At 41.1% G+C, this 18803-nt stretch overlaps 3 protein-coding genes across 3 annotated transcripts; all 3 read right to left on the reverse strand.

Moving 5' to 3' along the window:
• Positions 1-71: 71 nt before the first annotated feature.
• nudt7 (nudix (nucleoside diphosphate linked moiety X)-type motif 7) lies at positions 72-2404 on the reverse strand. Its single transcript, XM_080736352.1, has 3 exons — positions 2143-2404; positions 962-1120; positions 72-465 (listed from the first exon to the last, which is right to left on the reverse strand). Exons 1-3 carry the CDS (start codon positions 2296-2298, stop codon positions 115-117), a joined length of 666 nt encoding a protein of 221 aa, XP_080592478.1. The 5' UTR covers positions 2299-2404; the 3' UTR covers positions 72-114.
• A 788-nt stretch (positions 2405-3192) lies between these two features.
• hprt1l (hypoxanthine phosphoribosyltransferase 1, like) lies at positions 3193-7215 on the reverse strand (the record flags this gene model as incomplete). The annotated part of the gene is made up of 9 exons (XM_080736953.1): positions 3193-3240; positions 3407-3483; positions 4353-4399; positions 5132-5214; positions 5604-5621; positions 5749-5814; positions 6065-6248; positions 6705-6811; positions 7198-7215. The coding sequence occupies 9 exons, from the start codon at positions 7213-7215 to the stop codon at positions 3193-3195; spliced, it is 648 nt and encodes a 215-aa protein (XP_080593079.1).
• An 801-nt stretch (positions 7216-8016) lies between these two features.
• On the reverse strand, positions 8017-16385 carry LOC308294698 (26S proteasome non-ATPase regulatory subunit 7-like). The gene is made up of 8 exons (XM_080737490.1): positions 16272-16385; positions 15772-15863; positions 15024-15116; positions 14837-14934; positions 14485-14565; positions 13564-13655; positions 10907-11105; positions 8017-8958 (listed from the first exon to the last, which is right to left on the reverse strand). The coding sequence occupies exons 1-8, from the start codon at positions 16343-16345 to the stop codon at positions 8701-8703; spliced, it is 987 nt and encodes a 328-aa protein (XP_080593616.1). The 5' UTR covers positions 16346-16385; the 3' UTR covers positions 8017-8700.
• Between the last annotated feature and the right edge of the window lie 2418 nt (positions 16386-18803).

Below are 18803 nucleotides of genomic sequence, written 5' to 3' on the forward strand. Positions count from 1 at the left end.
GATTAAGTATTGCTGTTTTCCAGGGAACACAGTTTGCAATCACTATTATTATTATTATTATTATTAATCACATACACAGCAATTCATACAATTGCCTAACACTCAAAACCACAGTTAAAGTTTGCTGATTCTTCTGTTTAAGCTGCGTTGGAAGAAGGACAGGGGATCATCAGAGTCAAAAGGAATGTCAAACTCTGGCCTTTTCCTGAGACCAAGAACCGCAACCACTATGGCCATGATAGCTGTCAGACCCCATATGTGATAGTGGCTGCCTGAATCAGGATCTGTAAAATGGAAACTGTGGAGTGGTCCGGCCATTCCTGGGGGGCTGCAGGCTGCGTGGTCCTTCCCACAGGTAAAGAAGTCCAGGGGTACTGTGAACACAGCGCTGACTTCATCCGGGTTTGGACGAGGGCAGAACGACTCCTCTATGAAGCCCACCACCGGAGTCACCAGTAAACCATGCTGTTAGGAGTGGTGAGAAACATGACCAGTTGAAATCTTCCCCAGAATAGCAATTACAGGTTACAGCAGGGGTCTTCTACAGGGGGTCCTTCAAATCTTTGTGTGATAGAAACTTTTTTTCTCCTTTTTTATATTAACCACTTGAACCCTAGCGTCCATATTCTGAGAAGTTTAGCCAAAAATAGCCGATCTACAAGCTAGATCGGCTATTTTTGGCAAAGAGCTTTGGTGTAGAGGGGAAAAAGAGCAGACTAAGTACAGAATGAAAAGTCAAGTTTATTAAGTATTGACAGTTCAAGTGGTTAAATATTTGAAAACACAAATTGACATGAATCCAAAATACACTGACGATTGTGCTGTCAAACAATGAAACTATATGGAATCTATGAAGAGGTTGTGGGGGTCCCTGCTTCATCTCTCTCTCAACTAAGGGGTCCTTGGCCTGAAAACGTTGAAGACCCCTGGGTTACAGCACACAAGAGGGGGAAAAAGTTACCTTACTAATGATGGGAAACAGCCTACAGATGACCTCCACCATGTCAACAGGTAAACCTATCTCCTCCTCTGCCTCTCGAAGGGCTGTGTCTATGTCATCTCTGTCCCTGGGCTCCCTCTTGCCACCTGGGAAACACACTTCACCAGCATTGGTCCTCAGCTGCAAAGAGAAATGGCATGTGAACATTTGTGTGAATTTAAGATGTGATGAATATACCTTTACTGAGCCCTGTAGGGAAATTATAGGCATATCTGCAGTCTGGGGACCGTACCTATGTTCCCAAGGTTCTATGTTCCCCATTTACCCCCACAAAAAAGGTTCTATGTTCCCCACTTACCCCAAAAAGGTCATATGTTCCCCAGGTTCTATGTTCCCCACTTAACCCCACAAAAAAGGTTCTATGTTCCCTGCTCAACTTAAAAAAGGTTCTATGTTCCCTGCTCAACTTAAAAAAAGGTTCTATGTTCCCCACTCATCCAAAAATGCAGGAAACATTCATTTCTAATTATTAATAACAACTCTAAAGTTAAACACACAATAATGAGGAGAAATTACGAATACTAGTGGGACAGGGGTACCAGGGACATCTGGACACCATACTTTTGTTAAGACTGGGCATCTGGACGAGTGGGCACCTGGACATATGGGCAATAGGGACACGTGGGCACTTGGATTAGTGGGCACTTAGGGGTGGAGACATCTGGGCATCTAAATTAGGATTGTCCACATGTTCTTAGTGCCCAGATGTCCCACCATTTCCTGCATTTGAGTTGGGAACATACTTTTTTTTTTTTTTGGTAGGGAACATACAGTAGATCCTTTTTTTGGTTGAGTGGGGAACATAGAACCTTTTTATGGGGAGGGTAGGTGGGGAACATAGAACCTGGGGAACAGAGAACCTTTTTATGGGGAGGGTGGGTGGGGAACATAGAACCTGGGGAACAGAGAACCTTTTTGGGGGGGAAGTGGGGAACTTAGAACCTGGGGAACATAGGGTAGACCCCGCAGTCTGCACTAGATCTAGGAATGAGTGGACATAGTTTAACAGTATAGTGAATATTAGAATATGCCATTATTTGTCTATACACACATGATTTACTCTGTGTGTGTGTGTGTGTGTGTGTGTGTGTGTGTGTGTGTGTGTGTGTGTGTGTGTGTGTGTGTGTGTGTGTGTGTCATACCTTGGTTGAGCGTAGGGTCATGAGCACTTGCAGCTGACCTTTTCTCACTAGCAGTGGGATCAGGACGGCCGCTTTGGGGAGGTCAGGTAGATAGGAGAATGTGCTGCCTATGTCATACTGTTTCAATATGGCAGCCGTCTTTTCTTTTATGTCCATGACAGACAGACACGCTATATATTTATACTATCGTTTTGTAGATGCTGTTACCAGTGATTCAGATTGGATTTCTGATAAAGCTAATTTAATGTAGTCTCGCATTGGTATACACACAGTCCATGTTTATGGCTGCTGTGTTGTCTCTGACTGTGTGACTACACTGGAAATGGTGGTGTGTCTGTTGCGATGACAATCAGTAGCCAATCACAGCACGTCCCTCTCGACGGTGGGATCATTGCCTTTTAAAAGCTTGCGGAAGCACAGCCACAGAGTATAGTGTCTCCATCTTCTGGCCATATTGCAGTAGTGCAGCAAAGAAAACAAGCGCCAAAGAAGATTCAACATAATTTATATTGCTGTAAACGGGTCCTCCATGAAAACATTATAGAGAATATCAAATAAAATATTTTTACAGTACATTCCACGTCAGTTATCGCATGATATGAGAGGATAAATCCAAACAAATGTGGTTACACAGACTCAAGGCCACCTGCATTTGACTGACAGTTTACTTTATGGTATAGGCCTAATACATGTAAAAGTAGTGCAGAAGCCTGCCTGAGACCCTGGTAACATAGTAACAAACTCATAATAACGTTCTGTTTACAGTCACTAATATAAAACAATAACTCAAGATGCCAAAGCCGAAACATATGTAAATAAATAGAAAAAGTAAAACAAACCAGTCATGTATATACATAATTTAACCCACTTATTTGAACGGGAAAGCTATTCGCGTACTTTAGTAACTCACAAGTCACATGTTCACATTTTGTGGATTCATTCTTCATATAGAAAAATAACTTGGATTCAAAACGGGGTGTGTGTGTGTGTGTGTGTGGAGAGTATCATCACAGTGGTCCTCGTCTTCATTTATTGTCTGCCCAGTTCTGTTTACACTTTGTACTTCTCCTTGGCGTCATCCTTCAATATGCAGATGTGCTGTGAACAAGAAGAATGTAAAGGGAACAATCAGCGTCTCAAGAATCCTCATCTGTTCTCCTGAGTGTAAATGTGCCCCTCAGTTCTATATTTAGGTCTAGGTACTTCAAATAGAATGCCAACTTGATTTTCTACCATTGAAGTTATTATTTTAAAATACACTCACACTGAGATCCCTGAAGTACTCGTTGTAATCCAGAGCATAGCCCACCAGAAATGCATCAGGCACCTCAAAACCAATGTCTGGAAAGAAAAACAGAAATACAAAACCATCAAATGTATACCAACAGTAATGTAATGCATAATCTGCTTTGTGATTTTTTTCTGCTATAGCCTATACAAAATGTCACACACACACACACACACACACACACACACACACACACACACACACACACACACACACACACACACACACACACACACACACACACACACACACACACACACACACACACACACACACACACACACACACACACACACACACACACACACACACACACACACACAGTGATGTATTCTTTGTATTTAGCTGTTGGTGGACTTTGCATTGGAATGTCTATGTTTGTTTACATGTACAGTATGTATTTGATGTGTCTGATAATCCCATATGGGATGGGTCAAATATTTGTCCAGACACGTAAATAAAATATTCATTCATTCATTCATTCATTCATACGCACGCACACACACCCGCCCAGGCCCTTTAGCTGCCAGTGCGTTAAGTCAAACGTGTATCCTGTCAACAGCTGTCCTTGAGGGGCAATCTTAAAGAGATTATTGAACTCCAACCTAAAAGCATTACATAACATAACTACAGGCAGTGTGAGCGTGCAGGCTTCTCGAGCATCTGTCAGGGCATTCACTAAGTGCTCAGCTGCAACACGTGGAGTACATTTTCCAAAAATGCACGATAATCTTTACATGGAAAAACCCCGCTGAATGAAAACAATATATCCTCTCTCACCATTCTTAATGCGAACATGACATGAATAGCAGCTAGTAGCTACTGCCTACCAAGACACATAGGACCTACAGATCCCATCATGATAGGACTACATCTTCACTGTGCAGTGAGATTAATGACTGGGCCATTAAATGGTACTCACAGTCTGGTCTGTACCCTGAGCTCCTTGGGGTTCTCTTCACTAGGAGGCTGAAATGACAGAAAAGATGATAAACATGAGTCCAATCCAATCCACCTTAATTTATAGAGCTCATTTCGTTGGACAGTGGAAAAAGCACTGCTAATGAATCCATTAGGCAGAAATTAACCTTAAAAACAGAACAGAATATCGCCTCTGTGTTCCATACAAGCCTGAGTAAGGACAGATGGCGACAGTGCTCTCAGGGTGCACTTGCTGGAACACTTTTTCTTAACAAACGGTAAGCCATTAAGTCTGTCTGAGAGCTTGTGTGTCATCTCTCTTCCCTGCAGCAAAGTGACCATGCAGCTAGAAAATGTACCTCACAAGAATCACCAGACAAGCTATGTCTGTCACAATACTTTTCACTGACAGCATTAAGCTAACAACTTTACAGTACACAAAATTCAAAGGGCAGACAATACGATAATATACAATAAATCTAATGTTGGGGTTGCTCTGTGCAAAGTACTTGGAACATACAGCATTTAGAATGACATAATCATTTTCATATACAGTATCAGAGCCCTGGTCTCTATCTCCTCAGTGCAGTTACAGTAATAGTATGGCAGATTAACTGTTAAGCTGCTCCCTCTCTCACTCACATTACAGTATACAGTACTTAAGGGGAGCGTGTCCATTAGCTGAGAGCACTGTTGTTGCCACCGTGACCTTGAAGTCAGTTCCACTGGAGATCTATAATTCAACTTCCTGGTCTGTGAGCTGCATCTGATGGCTCTTACCTTACGACTTTAACCATCTTTGGATTACATTCACTCAGCAGGGAGAGTAGCTTCTGCATCGTCCTCCCCGTCTCCACGATATCCTACGGTTCCACACCAACAACACTAATGAGGACAGTGCTGACTACAGCGACATCAGGCAGTAATGCTTTGTTTATTTCAAAGCAGCAGTGCATTGTAAACAATGCAGCATGCAGGCAGTGTTCCAAACACAAAGTGACAAGTAGAAATAATCGCTAAAAGTATGGGCTTTCTATAATTCACATACATCTATCGTCATATGCAGATAGCCTTTACTTCTAGAGCTTGTAGCACATCTGATAACACTATTCTAGAGCTTGTAGCCTATCTGATAACGCTATTCAAAATGCTGGATCAACATTGCTTGAATGTTCATGAATGGCTGATCGTGCTCTTAGTTTTAGCTCTACATTTTTTTCAGATTTGTATCAAAAGGGAACACAAATCTTACCTCAACTATCAAAACATTCTGTAGAGAAAATAAAGGAAAACAAATTGAGATGGAAACACATTTAAATACAACTTCTATGTTACAGTACAGACATAGACTGACTGCACCTTATGAAATAACTCAACATAGAGCCAACCGTACTAACCTTGCCTGTTAGGCTGGACAACTCATCACCACCAATGACCTGGACACTGTTTGTAGACTTGTCATTCTGAGGACAACAAAGAAGTAGGATCAGAGAAAATATATTATTGCAGTGTGACTTTGGCTGCATACCAAAAAATTGCATTGCTAGCTTGGCAAAAGTGTATTTATTCTCCAATTTGTATGTCGGCTCACTGCATTCACAAACTAAGAGATGTATTGTACAGTCAGGATACATTTAGGCTAATGATCATTTCCTTGTTTCAATATCATCAGCAAAAGCTGTTCTTGGAGATGAAATGAGAAGGGCAGCTTACACAGTAGCTTTTTAGCCTAATGAAATCCACCGTCATTGGGACTGATTTATCACTGTTGCGGTTCAGGGCTTTGATATAGTCCAGCAGGTCCGCAAAGAACTTGTAGCCCCCTTTGAGAACACACAGAGCTACAATGTGATGTCCCCCCATGTCCCGGACGATATCACGGGCCAGACGTTCCGTCCTGAGAGGCAAGATGGAGAAGATGGAGGAGAGAGTGATGCATGGTGAATTAGAAATTGGATTACACAAATCAGTTGATGTAAACGGAGGAGAGACCTTCAATATTTAACACCAAGCCATTTGTTACTATACAGAAACAAGAAGCAAGAGGTTTATTTCACTCATTCATCGTACAGGTACAAGAAGAGAAATGTTGGTCTGCATAATGCATCTAGTTATGCAGAGTAGGCCTACAGACATACTGCCGTTTACCCCATGCAAATTCTACTCCCATGCATAAAAACACTACAGGATGCAGACTGTGTTTTGTTAAACAAATTATGCTGCCAATGTTTTTTTCACCTACAGTACACTGTTGTTTACAATTTTAACCAACTTGTAAGTAAACCAGTAGAGCAAATATGTGAGGAAAAAGATTGGATTTTGATTTGGAAAGAAAGGTCAGACTGTGCGTTACCTATCCATGATCAGTCCGTGGGGGATGATCACTCGGTCCAAATCGTCCTCATAATGTTTGGGGACACAGAAAAGGTCCAGCTCGTGTCCCTTTTCATCATCAGCAATCTGTAACAGAACAGCATCACTCACTTCACCTTGATGTTTGGCACGACAACAATACACAACGTGCGCCGAGAACCCATTAGTGAAAGTGATCGCACAAGCTGTCGCCTAGCAACATTGAGCCCATTCATCAACCACCTGTTTACATTAGTGAATTTTAGAATTGCAAGCCCATGATGGTAAACGTATAGCCCAACATTAGCCTATTTCAATTGTGTGTCTATGATCAAGTGTACGCAGCAGCAGCAGCCTGCCATCCAAATGCGCAAAGCCGCACCCAGACAACTGAAGAGCAAGTTAAGAAAACACTGAAGTGAAATAATAAATGTAGCTCCGTCTGATGAGTCAGCCAGAACAATACAACATTTGAACCTGAACGATGGTCTTACCTGGAGGTAGGAAGCCATGTTATGTTCGTCCGTCGGTCCACTCACTACGATATATGAGGAGTCATGCTCTTGTTCTTCGTTTTGTTGACTGTCTGGATGTTGCACGCCGGACTGCCTACTGTAGTACACCGTAACATGTCGATGGGGGTTTAAACCTTACGTCACAATCCATTTCACCTATCCAATAATCTGATTTAGGCTGTCAGAGGCAACCCACCACTATTGCACATTTTACGGTAGTCTCTCTCGTCGTCGATATTTTTCAGCGTGCATTTGCAGAAGCTGTCGTAGTTTAACATACCGGACGCAATTTACCAATTTTCATTCCTTCCACATCGATCCAAACTGGCAATCATCTAATTAGTAAACCGGTGTCCTTTAGAGCTGCAGCGCTGTCTGTTCACACACCATGGACAGACACGATCATCACTGTGACCTCATACTGCGCTATAGTTATATATAGTGTACCGTATCTTACTGGCTGGCTGCAACTCGTTCTTCCCACGTCATGTTAGTCCATAAAATATAGACCTAGGTAGGTATGCAGATTCTATAATATACAGTCATACAATTATGCATAAAACTAAATTGTTCGATTATGCATTTCATGTATTTGTCAAATGACAATAAAACTATCCATCTTAATACTACTTATACCTTTTCTCTTACAGAGAACTTTGAACTGACTCAAGTATAAATTGTAATAGAGGGTATGTGCATGCATAAAATGAATGGCGTACCCTCTATTTACTGTATCTATTCTCTTTTCACATGACAATGCTGTGATACAAAGAAACGTTAGATAATAGGAAAACAAACCACTTTGTGATCCCAATTTATTGAGTGATACAGAAACAAAAAAACGTATTCTCCATCATTTTACAAAACAATACACAGCTAATTCTGGAGTGTTAATCTAACTCCTGTGTACAGAAACTGACCCATATGGGTCCTTAGAGCATGGTCACACTGTCTGCACCTTTATTCTACCTATGAGGGTGGATTCTGACAATGCATTTCAATGAGAATGGAGCGTTGTTATTATTATAATTTTTTTCTTGTTGTAGAAATTTGCAAATGGCAGAAAACCGCTCCACTCCCATTGTAATGCATTGGCCTAAACCGTCCTTATAGGTAGAATAAAAGTGCACTGTGACCGTGCCCTTATGGTCCATTTTTATACTAAAGTGTAAAATTAACACCCCAGATTTGAATGTGTACCAGATACCGTAGAACAACAGTAACCGACCAAGAGAGCAGAATGCACATTCTCATAGCCAAGAACACGACGAAAAACATATCATCCTCTCATCCGTACAATAATAACAGTCTTACGAGTGCCAGTTGTGATTGCAAGGCCAAATCTCAGATGACACCGTTCCCCATATAGAGCACTACTTTTAGCTGCAGACCCACATTAGCGATGTGGCTTGGGAGAAAAGTAGAGCACCATCCAGTTGAAGAGGGCATAATCTGAGATGAAAACCGCAAAAGGCGACGCACTCATTTTTTCTTCTTCTCGTCTTTCTTGGTGGCGTCGCCTTTCTCTTTCTCCTTCTCCTTTTCGTCTTTCTTCTCCTTGTCATCTTTCTTCTTCTCCTTGCTTTCCTCCTTTTCCTGTCCCTCCTTCCTCTCCGCGTCTCGGTTGGAGATCTTGTTGTTGATCAGGTTGTGCAGAGCCACCACTGAGCGGATGAGAGAGGCCAGGTAGACCACCAGCATCTGGTCATTGGTCTTCAGGTAAAAGGCTTTGGTGAAATCCTGCCAAGAGGTAGAAAGTAACATGTTCTGCATTAAGCAAACTCACTTACACAATAAACACAATAAAAACTAAACAAAAATGTAACCAATTGTTAATTAGAGCCTGGTCAATAAAAGGTTTAAACCCAAGGACAGCTAAATGTTTTGACAGAGGTCCTAAATGTTGTGTGCTCTAGTGTAGTGTTGGGTGTAGTTTGGAAAAATCAATTTCTCAGATTCTTTTCCCAGATTGCGTATTGTTCAAAACAAGCTTTTTTTCTATGGACCCCAACTTAGGCACGCATTAGTGGTGCCAAGAATAATCAATTCAGCGATGCATCGCGATTCGGGCGTGCGTGATTCTGAATCGATCCAGCAACGTTACATAATCGATTATTATAGCCGTTTTATATAGGGGTTGACATTGGTTGCCCGTGGCAGGTAAATACAACTTGTGGGCACAGGTGGGGATTGCTTTTTGCTTTCCCGGGCAAATACGTGTTTGAGTGAGGACGCAAACATCTTTTTTAAACACAAGTTAACACAAGTGAAAGTAACCAGAGCGCAGCGCTCTGCCCCTCGTCTGTCTCTTTCCTCCTCTCTCTCTCTCCATCCAGACCAGCTCTCTCTCACACACACACACACACACACACACACACACACACACACACACACACACACACACACACACACACACACACACACACACACACACACACACACACACACACACACACACACACACACACACACACACACACACAGTGCAGTGGCTCTTATGAGCTCCAGAGAGACTAGCGCAGTAGCTCACAGCCTCACTAAGTGTTTCAATTTCAGCTCATTCGAGCATTTTCCAAGTAGAAAGAAAATCGCGACTATTTAACTCTCTTACGGTGGGGCGTATGTGTGAGATGAGCACTGCTGCATGTATTTCACCCCCATGTAAAACAAAACGTTTTGTCACTTGTGCTGTAGTTTCCTAGTACCGACGAGTGAAACAAGAACAGCAAGCCCTTCATCAGGGGCGAAATTAGACCTTATTCTGCATGGGTTTCAGATCAAAAGGGCCCTGTACTGCTGTGAGGAGGGCCTATAGATTATGACAAAATACAAATAGCCTATGAATTAATATGTAGAGCAGCTATTTTTATTTATTGTAAACAAAATAAATTTAAGAAAAAACCTTGACACTGTCGCCAGTAGGGGGGGCCCTTAGGTTTATAAAACCCATCAACCCTATATAAATGATGCTACTGCCCTTCATAAGTCTTCCATACAGCAGTGTTTTGTCAACGACAAACGGTAAAAGCTATGAGCGACAGCATAATGCGTGTCAAGTCAGACCATCGTAAACCCTTGAAGTCCGGTCGGTGGACTTCAAAATAAAAGTGCTTTGTCGAGTTATGAGAAAGTAAGTCTTCTGGTCTGTGGGATGTAAAATTACAGCACTATCGGCCTATAATGTGATGTTTTGACTGTTGGTACTGTACAAATAAAAAATAACAAGTGTAAACCCATAAATTCATAGCAATTTAGATATTTGGCATAAATATTGTATTCCTACTGCTTGTACTGACTGATGAAAAATGTGCCGTGTTGTGCAATAATATAGAAATATGTGATGCGTCGGATAATCGAATCGAATCGTTACCTGGTGAATTGTAATCGAATCGAATCGTGAGGCCAGTGACAATGTACACCTCTAGCACGCATCATCTTTATTATATTAAAAATAAAAAAAAAGATAATCATCTGTGCGTCCATGTGGTCTTTGTTTACATCTTGCCAGCGAAAATTTGGTAAAATAAATAATCTCTGCCTCAATAAAAACATTTGGTGCCATCTGTAGTTATCAATGTATCAGATGTATTTCCAGAGGGGTCTTATATTCAGGTTAATAAGGGACAAAAAATGTAGACTAAATCAATAAATCTTAAAACCTGAATTATGTGCACAGTCAGAGCCTTACCAGTAGATTTACGTCTGGGAGCAGGTTGAAGACATCCTGCAGCTGGTAGATGATCTGATGGTTGATGGGCAGTTTGCCTGCGGTCACTCTCTCCAGATAGGACCGAATGTCTAGTAGCTTGGAGTTGAGCCCCTTCAGACCATGCACCTGGTTGGTGATGCGCTGCGACAGGGTGCCTACTGTTGTGTCCTTGATGTCTCTGTGAAAAGCAATAATACGTTTGCCTTACAAAATAATTGGGTGTGACCATTTAAGCCGACATCATAGTCGCCTGGGCGGTGGAAGGCTGTACACCGCGGTGTAGTCTTTTCGAGTCTTTTTGAGTCATGAAACTACAACGTTACGTCATTCCTCGCGGTGGAGAGCTTTACACCGCAAGTCCCAACACATCTCTCTGTTTTTACTATCAGACAGACAGGCTCTACACCCCGTTCACTGATTGGTCGATCTAGACCAGTCAGTCACGGTGTACAGGACTCCACCGTGAGTGACTATGATGTCCTGCACTTATTTTCTGACTTGAGGTGGAGAGCTTTCCACCTCAAATTTGCGGTGGATAGCTCTCCACCGTACACTCTGATACGGGCTTTACAGTATGTACAGTATATATACAGAGTACGGTATGTGTGGTGTGTATGTACAGCTCCGTCTAAAATTAGAATATTGTATAAAAAAGTATTGCAGATGCCCTAGCACCCCAAATCATAACTGACTGCGGAAACTTCCCACTGGACTTCAGGCAACTGACTTCAGAAGGTAGACATTTCTCTATTTAAATCCTTGTTTTGAGTGGTCTTGTGTAATATTGTAATATTTTTGAAATATGGACTTTTGATATTCATGAGCTGTATGCCATAAAAAAAAATCGAAATTTGAACAAAAAAGTTTTGAATAATACACTGAATATGCAATGTACTAGAATATATGAAAGTTTCAAAGAATATATAAAACTTTCAAGGACTTTTTCTGGCAGGGGAGACAAAACAGGCTCAAACGGTTACTCAAACATTGTTGTCCGGGGCTTTATCTGTGACAGCGTGCTGCCTTTTCTTTTGTTTTGTACTATAGGTGACCATTCTGATGCCTTCATGGTTGCTCTTGTTGTTTTCGGCTTGTTGTTAATGTTAAACGTGTGTAAGGAGGAGTTGACACTGCACTGGAGTGAAACTTCCTGTCCACCACCATGGAGTACTATCTTCATGGTGCTTTCGGCTTGGCCGGGCGCTCCAACGAACACAATTAGCTGTGTTCGTGGGAGGGAAGTCGATTGGGAAGGGGGGACAGATTTCTGTCTCTGCATTAACGGTTCCCACAGTGGACAGGGCGCCTGTTCAGAGAGGGGTGCAACTGGGGAGGATAGCGTGTACCTCCGCATGCGTTACGCCCCCCCCCCTCCGGTGATGCTCCTCAATGCCAGGTGAAAAGAAGCTGGTGGCATGACGGATCGGGTATCGGAGGAGACCGTTGTTGTCTTCACCCTCCCAATGACTACTAGTATGGGGATTAGCAGGGATGGGTCTAGCGTAGAGTATTGGAATGGGGGAATTGGCTTAACACTAAATTGGGAATATGGAGGGGAGAAAATGTTTTCTTTTATTATCTTTTATGGGCAGGGTTTCTCTTCTTTCTATTCTGGACTTTTACGTACCGTGATCACCTCGGATCTTGTGCTATTTTGTACCAATGATTATTGTGACGGTAATGAGACTTGGGGTGTGACATCACTGTGTGTGTGTGTGTGTGTGTACCTGCCTCAATCTGACACTGTACCTTAATACAAAATATTTGAAAAGAAAAGACTGCACTGGAGTGGAGCGAGGCACTAAAGGACCCCCCCAAAGGAAAAACGGACGATTATTCGATTTTCTTTTTCAAGTTCGAAGCCTGTGCCATCGAACAAACCTTCAAATATTCGTTTTTTTTGGTCAGCCCTAACATACACGTCCTCAGACATTGTAGTTCATTGTCAAACTGCATGTTTAGTCGAGTCTACAACTTGTTGGAAAACTTAAGTCACAAAAGAGGAAGATGAATGCTTTGAAAGAATAGTGAAGTATTATTTCTCTATCAGTCGTGTAAAACTTCCCAGCAGGTAAATGCAAAGCAGCTGTCCTTTAAATTGGACGATGTTAGAAGTTACATGAGCTTATCCTCAGCATTCGCAGCCCACTGTTGACATGTTGACCTGACTCAGGAGCTGCATTAAATCTGATTCCAGCAGTGAAACCTAGTCTCTATCACTTGCTTATTTGTCCCATTTCTGCCTAGAGTGAGTGAGAATGCTGTCAAGGGCTTTGCGCAGCACACTGTGAAATCTGAATGCACAAAACAAGGATGTTGGTTACACACTTTTCTTTATCTTGTCTAGTGACGCTCTACTCTGGTCCTGGTGACCCAGGGTACAGTTGTTACAGCTACCTATTTTTCTTCCTTTTATGTCTCAGTCAGGTCAGATGGCAGGATATACTGTATGTATCTATTTCTTACTTTTTTTAAATTTGGGTAGTCTCTCCTGAAGTGCCCCGGTATTATTCTCTTTGATGCAAGTTGTCCCTGTGTTGAGCACAGACAATCCCTTCTACCTACTGCTGGCTGAAGAGCGCAGCCTTCTCCTTACATGAGTGAATGCATGCGGGTGGGTGCTTTTTTCTGTTTACCTGAGCAAGTGTTCAACTCCTACTTCTTCTGCCTCCTCTGCACCGATCTCACTGGTGACGTGTTCAAATGTCTTGGAAGTTGGAGTTCCATCCTGGGTAGGCAGAAACATTGCCATTAGAAAAGCCCTACAACAATCTATTATTTGGTTCTGGTCAGTATTTGGATATGAAATAACATTACACATTGATGGTGATACATTTTGATTAGGGATGGTCCGATCAGGTTTTTTGGAACCGATCAGCGATCACCGATCACAAAAGTTTGATCACCCGATACCGATCAATCACCGATCCGATCAAGTTATTATTTATATTTTCTAAATGTTAATGTTTTAACTTTAATTCATTCATTCACTCATGAATTCATTTATATATTTGCCTTATAGTTATTTACCAGCATTACTATGTATTTATTATCATAGCAGTAACTCATTATTCCTTCAGCACTGTGGAAATCAATACCCCAAAATGGCCTCAAGTGGGCATACTGAACGGCTGGTTGATCGGATGCATGGTGAATTTACCTTTTGATCTAAACCACCGATTATCGCCGATCACGCTTTGATCGGCCCGATCCGATCCATTGCCGATTGATCGGTAACATCTCTAATTTTGATGTTAATAAATAAGACAGCTGCCTTAATTTAGAGTGTGATATGTCTCATATCCAGAACGTAGTTTAATAACTACCGGTACTGCCCATTTACTGTAGGCCTATATACAACTCAGTAGACAAATCAAGGACCAGTATTAAATATGCAATTTTCTATAACTTTGAAATAAAAAAGGTAACTAATATAAGTATAAGCTTTTTGGACTGTTGGGAATATGGTTAGAAACAAAAGAAAGAATCTCTCACAGGAAATTAATGAAATGTGTGTTCAACCCCCCTCTTTGTGATACAAATATTAAGTCACTTACATCATGTATTTCCTCCACTGAGAAGTACGCTTCTGTGGGCAGGCCCAAGTCTTTAGGCTTCACATCAATGATGACTAACACCTGGGAACATACAAATATGAATTTATTCAAGAAGTGAATGTATATGAGCATATCGTCGCTATCAGGTCTGAGGTGGAAACCGTGTCCAAAACTATACATTTTCAGGAAATTAAAAAATGTCGCTTCTTCTGTATGACAGATCTTATATGACGAAGTACAGAGCATGAATTCAGTCACCCAAAATAAAAGCAATTACATATGGAGATATATTACATACACCCACCACACAAAGCAAGGTAACATTACAAATTTAAAAAAATAAACTACTCACTGAATTTGTGCAGTACTGCTTGACCAGCTCATTGATGGCAATGTCATTCTTGTGGAGTTTTGGTCCTGTGTGGTACCAACCTACTATTCTTTCTCTGGCTAGAAAATGGAAGATATATATCCATGATTTAACACTTCACAATGTTTTTAGATTGAATACAATAATGTAGACGTTCCCATGGTCTTACCGTTGACTTTCTTGAACATGCCATACATGTTCTCAAGGTAGTCATGGTCCAAGAACCACACAGAGTCATCTTTGTCATCCTCATCAAATGGCACTGCAGGGATATTGACAGTGATAACAACATCAATGACTGTATGTGGCTGTCCATTGAATTAAATCATTGGAGTTGGACATTTACTGAATCGGATAATATAAACAGGCCAGCTCATTATAGATCAGGGGTCTTCAACAGGGGCTCCGGGACCCCTAAGGGGTCCTCAGAGTTACTACAGGGGGACCGCCAAATTCTTGTGTGATAGGATAATTCTTTTAGAATAAGAATTGAACCCTCGCATCCCATTAGCCAAAAATAGCAGATCTACAAGCACAATGCGTTGAGAGCTTGTAGATCGGCTATTTTCGGCAAATAGGTTTGGTGTAGAGGTAAAAAAAAAAAAAGAGCAGACCAAGTACCGAGTGATATGTCAAGTTTACAAAGTATCAACAATTTAAGCGATTAAATGCCTGAAAAAAACAACACCACATTAACACGAATCCAACATAGATTCATGACAGTGCTGTCAAACAAGTCTATGAATCTATGAAATCGATGAAAATCTGCATCACACATTTACACAATATGGAGAGGGGGTCCCTGCTTCATCTCTCTCTCAGGGGGTCCTTGGCCTGAAAACGTTGAAGACCCCAGTTATAGATGTCTTATTTATGACATACAGTAACTACACTGTCACTGACAGGATGAAACTCACCAGCGAAGGAATTTGACACATCGAGAATCTTCTTATGCCAAGACCCCAGAAGAACCCCAACGACTCGTTTCTGGTTTCCAACTTTACCTATTCTGTAATATTGAACAGAACAAGAACAACACAAGTGTGTGTTAGTGATGTTTTAGCAACGTGTGATGCATAACATCATTCATCAGTAGCATAATGGACAGTACAAGCATATCTTTGCCATGTCCTTGTAAATCAATTGTGGTTATAAATAGTGTAAATTTATATTTGAATTATTATTATTACTTTTTCAGACGCATATTAGTTTCAAAGACGGAGTGGTTAGCAAGCTAGCTAGCTCGGACAGCTAGCAAACGTTATACTTTCAATGGGCTTCTGACTCAGCATGGCTAGCTGGGTTAGCTTAGCGGCTAGTCAAGGCAGTAATGTTAGCAAACGACCTAATAGATTTAGAGGCAACTAAACAAATAACGCACGTGCATAGAAATCATTTGGTCGTTACGTTTGTTTACCTATTAAAATGGTCGACGACGCTGAGCAACACCAGCGGGTGAACCACCACATTTTCTACTGCTAGCTCCGGCATTTTCACTGTGAGAATAAACAGACACAGCAACACACAGGCATACAGCCCATTGGACTATGATCTCGCGTGATGCAGTCCGTGGAATCCAATGGAATCCAATTGCATCCATCTGCAGCAACGCGAGATTTCTTACAAATGACAGCAGTGGAAAACTCACTTGCACACTTGCATCCGTTGCGTTTACGTGATAACGCCGCCAGGTGGCACTCTCTACCGTAAATTAGCGAGGCTGAGTTAGTGGGTATTCTGCACCAAAACCAACTGGATGGGCCCTATGGTCTGGGCAGTGGGGATAACTGGAAACAAAACCATCTAGACACCAGTTGTGTAAAGTAACTAAGTACATTTACTTAAGTACTGTACTTGTATAAGTAAAGTACTGTATTTGTACTTTACTTGAGTATTTCCAATTTCCAATACTTTTACTTCTACTCTAGCCTGGTTCCAGACTCGCTGCTTTAAAATGTTGTTGGAGTGAAACGAAATGCAATTCAGGCTGAGTGTGAGGCTACTTCTAGGCCTACACCACTACACCTTGGATCCAAATGTTGTACCTTTATTCCACTATCTTTTGTTGAAAACGTTACTTACTAGTTACTTAATTAGATTTTGATTATTATAAAACATTCATTAACCAATAACCATGCACTTCAGCCCTATATACATTTCTGCCATTTGAAAATAGCAGATCTACAAGGTCACTATTGTGAACTTGTAGATCAGCTATTTTCAAAAGATGTTTATACAACCTAACACTTGTGAAATGGGACATTCTGCATAATGAGTAGGCTACTTGAAGTATATTTTGATACCAATACTTTTTTATTTAGTGTCCCCCCCCCCTGACTTTTACTAACAGAGTATTTCTACATTGCAGCTTTAAGTGGGTGCTTTTTCCACCACTGCTGTGTGCACCTGGACAACTGGGCAATAGAGACATGTGGGCACATGAATTTCTTGCTGCTGCTATATAGAAAGTGACATTTGATTTAACCCACTGTTCTTTAAACCAGGGTTTCCCAAAGTGGGTGGCGGGTGCTGCAGGATATTTTGATAATCCCATCCCATCCCAACTACTAATTGAAGCAGAGGCCGAATTGCATGACAGGGGTCTCACAGCACATGGTTGGTTCTACAGACTCCAACTTTCGCACACGGATAGCTCAAATCTTTGCCTACGTTCTTAGCTATTTCTCCTGCCGTTACTGATCCACAAAACAAAATCTTTTTCAGTAGAACCGCCGATCCAACCACTATGCCCATAAAAGGCATCCGTTTTACATCACACTGACATCACACAAATTTGCAAGTGTGACTATTGATGACATCAGGTATCTCCATATACGGGCATAAAGGTCATTGTATGATGTCAGACGTCATAGACGTTTCACATAAATGGCAGTTTTGTACAACTGTACATCAGGGATCTGGGCATACAATGGACACGGACGGAATGTGATGTCACAATGTGATGTTCACAGATATCCAGGGTTTATCTTTGATGAGGTGGTGTCACAACAATGTGATGTCACAATGTCAACAATGTGACAACAGCTATAGACTCTATAGCCGTATCTTGCTTGTAACACCTCGATGTCTAGTTAAACTAGATAAACTAGACTAGTTTAGACATTGAGGCGTTACAAGCAAGATACGGATATGCGGACAAGATGTGACGGTTTTCATAGTTAACTGCGGCAATAAAAATAATAATGTAAGAACTATGGATTATATTTCAGCTTTCTAACTTTCCAGGAGGAGAAAGGATAGAGTTTCATGGTAGGCAGGTGTCTGAACTCTTTTATGAGACCCAGAGTATAAGTAGACAGAAATTGTGCCCTTTTATAATGTGCTCAATGAAGACCAATAAATATGATAATGTTGAAAATGGGTGAAGTGCTCCTTTAAATGTAATACTGTCATTGCTGTTTATATGACCAGCTTACCATTTCTCTGCCCGCTTTTTCTTCTGTTGTTCTGCAGACATGAGTTTTTGCTGATCATACATAACCCCAGTCAGTGGTGGAAAGTAACTAAAAGTACATTTACTTAAGTAGACCTACTGTAGTTAAGTACAATTTTGAGGTATTTGTGCTTTTCTTGAATATTTCCAATACTTTTACTTCTACTCCACTGCATCTCGGATCCAAATATTGTACTTTTACTACAATTATTTGAAAACTATTAGTTACTTTGTATTTTGACAATTTGAAAATAGCCGATCTACAAGCTCACATCGCAACGCATTGTGGTCTTGTAGATCTGCGATTTCAAAAGATTAGAACACTTGAAATACGAAATTCTGCAGAATAAGTACTTTTTTTTTTACTTTAAGTATATTTTGATGCCCATAATTTTGTACTTTTACTCAAGTAAATTTTGAATATTATTTCTGCATTGCAATATTGATACTTTTACTTAAGAAAAAAAAATTGTACTTTTTTCCACCACTGGTGAC

This window comes from Nannobrachium achirus (assembly GCF_963921795.1).
Source record: "Nannobrachium achirus genome assembly, chromosome: 11".
Taxonomy (NCBI): Eukaryota; Metazoa; Chordata; class Actinopteri; order Myctophiformes; family Myctophidae; genus Nannobrachium; species Nannobrachium achirus.